This window comes from Sprattus sprattus, assembly GCF_963457725.1.
Source record: "Sprattus sprattus genome assembly, contig: scaffold_55, whole genome shotgun sequence".
NCBI lineage: Eukaryota > Metazoa > Chordata > Actinopteri > Clupeiformes > Clupeidae > Sprattus > Sprattus sprattus.
In genome coordinates this window covers 50001-52500 of record NW_027666726.1, presented here as the reverse complement: position 1 = coordinate 52500, position 2500 = coordinate 50001, and the positions used below count along the sequence as shown (strand labels likewise).

The following is a 2500-nucleotide window of genomic DNA, read 5'->3' as shown; positions in this document are numbered from 1 at the left end:
TAAACCTTAGGTTAATGTTTGTTGTATCTGCCTTTGGGGGGGTGGGGGGTAATATGCCTTTGGGGGGCGGGCGGGGGGTAATATGCCTTTTGGGGGGGGGGGGGGGGGTAGTCTGTCTGTGGGTGGGTGGGTAGTCTGTTGGCCTCTGTCTGTACACACACACACGTTTCATTTAGAGCTGTATATGAAGTAACTTTAATGTTTTAACACGGATAAGGAAGATTCTTCTAACATGTGAAGAAGTTGGTGTTCTGCAGTAACAGCCTTGTGGTAGACACGGTAAAGTGGCTGTGGGGTTTTAGCGATGGTGAACTGAAATATCAAAAACAATGCCTTAATGCTTTTGTGTTTTCTCCCACTCGGGAGAAATGTTGTAAATATTATATTTATAATTAAACCAAATAAATAACTATGATTACATCTGTTGCATTGTAGTGTGTGTGTGTGTCATTTATGTTTAATTTCTGTGCGCAAACACAAAAATGTGGTAAAATGTTTTGTTATTAGACAATTGGTCAGGCCAGTAGTGCTACTTTTGTCTCTCATTTATGAGTTTTAAACTCACAGGAAAGCATCATGTACAGTACGACACATGTAACCTTTGAGGGCAGCCGCTATCCGTAGTCAGCGGCGTCACACGGGGAGTTTTTGTATTGAATCATTTTGAGTGAATGTGATGTGCGCTCGCTGTACCCGGTAGCGACGTGCGCGCGCTCACTGCACAGCGACAAGATGGCGGTCTCCGCCGGATCAGGTAAATGGATTTCTCAACACGAGCTATATATTTTTCCAGTTACTGCACGCCTTCATCTGATTCCCTTTGCGCGCTAGTATTCCGTTAGATTATGCCGTTAACACACAGCCTGTTTGGGGTCATGCCTCAGAGAGATCGCATTTAATGCAATCGTCAAAAAGACCGATTGTGTTTAAACGCTAGCTAGGGTTAGCCGACACGCATAGCCAGCTAGGTTAGTTTGCAGGCGGGCTAGCTAGTTGGCTGCTACCTTCTATTTGGTACAGTACCCATGCCTTTTGTGTGCTAGCTTGCTACGTGACACTGGTATGTCGTATCATGTGTACGTTCCCCTGTTGGGTCCTGAATCGTGTGTGGGTTGCTTGCAGGGTTTGCTTAACAGCCAGGCAAAATATTTAAATTGTAACATTGTGTTATCCTAGCCGACTACCCCGTACACCTAGCCACCAACTGCCGCGTCACTCAACGCGCTGCTTTGTTGTTATGCTAGCCTGGCAGTCCGCTGGCATGTCACGCATTGTGCAGGGCGGCTAGATTCACGAAGCCTTTATTAGGTTCCCCCTTTCTTTACGTCTCAAAAGTCAAGTGTCCTGGCACATGATTTGACGAACATAGTGCTGTGATAATGGACCTGAATTCTGCTCAAGTTGACGCAACGATTAAAAAAAAACTAGCTGACTGTGAAAGGTTATTGCCATCTGTCAAGTCGCTAGCTAAGCTAGCAGTTTTTTCAGCTTGCTAGCAACATCCTACCTCCTTGTTGTGGCACGACAGTTTCCGCATGAACTAGACAGTTTTGCTTTTGCAAATGTCTAATTCAGGCGAGCTTAGTCGTGGGTTTAGGGCCTCTTTCCACACACACACACACACACACACACACACCTACAGCCAGTGCGTGTACATGCTAACGAGAGGCTACGCTTGTGAGGAAATGGATGACTACATGTCACAGCGCCCTGGGTAAAGTGTTTCAATGATGTTAGATTCATAAAGAGCCTTTCTTCAATCATATTACAAGTTTAGTGTCAAGTACAGAAGGTGGATTTTTTGGTAGTCCTAAAACTACGTAACACGGTAGAGGGCTGCTCTGGGCCGAGCGTGGCCCAGCGATCTGTAGCTCTGGTCTCTGCTGTTTCCGAAATGAGAAAAACAGGTCCAGAACAGGTTTGACTGCAGTTAGTTTTCTCACGTTGAATTGGTCGCGTAGCGGGTCCTTGAGGACTAGTTTCGGTCTAGTTGTCTTGCTCGTCAGGCTTATGCCGTAGATTTTTATCAACCATTTGTCAGTCTACTGGTTTCTGTCAGTGTTAGGTGAGATTTTCGAGGCGTTTGTCTCTGGTCAGGTTTCTCAAAGAACGTTTTCTAGCTCGGGCTAGTGACTCCGTGGGCTGGGCCCTAGGCTAGCCTGTTGTGTGTGTGTGTGTGTGTGTGTGTGTGTGTGTGTGTGTGTGTGTGTTCATTGGGCTGGGCCCTAGGCTAGCGTGTTGGTGTGTGTGTGTGTGTGTGTTCATTGGGCTGGGCCCTAGGCTAGCCTGTTGGTGTGTGTGTGTGTGTTCATTGGGCTGGGCCCTAGGCTAGCCTGTTGGTGTGTGTGTGTGTGTGTGTGTGTGTGTGTGTGTGTGTGTTCATTGGGATGTCCACTGGTGTGTGTGTGTGTGTGTGTGTGTGTGCTTGTGTGTTCATCGGGGTGTCCACTGGCCTGTGAGTGTGTCTTCATCGGGGTATCCACTGGCCGTCCACTGGCCT

General features: G+C 47.4%; 1 protein-coding gene across 1 annotated transcript in view; it reads left to right on the top strand.

The window, feature by feature from the left end:
* Positions 1–700: 700 nt before the first annotated feature.
* The window catches only part of LOC308382689 (ubiquitin-conjugating enzyme E2 variant 1), a 6506-nt gene continuing 4706 nt past the window's right edge, over positions 701–2500 (top strand). Inside the window, exon 1 of the mRNA XM_080861074.1 lies at positions 701–754. Coding sequence (XP_080717200.1) covers positions 733–754 — 22 coding nt within the window. The 5' untranslated portion in view covers positions 701–732. The remainder of the gene's footprint in view (positions 755–2500) is intronic.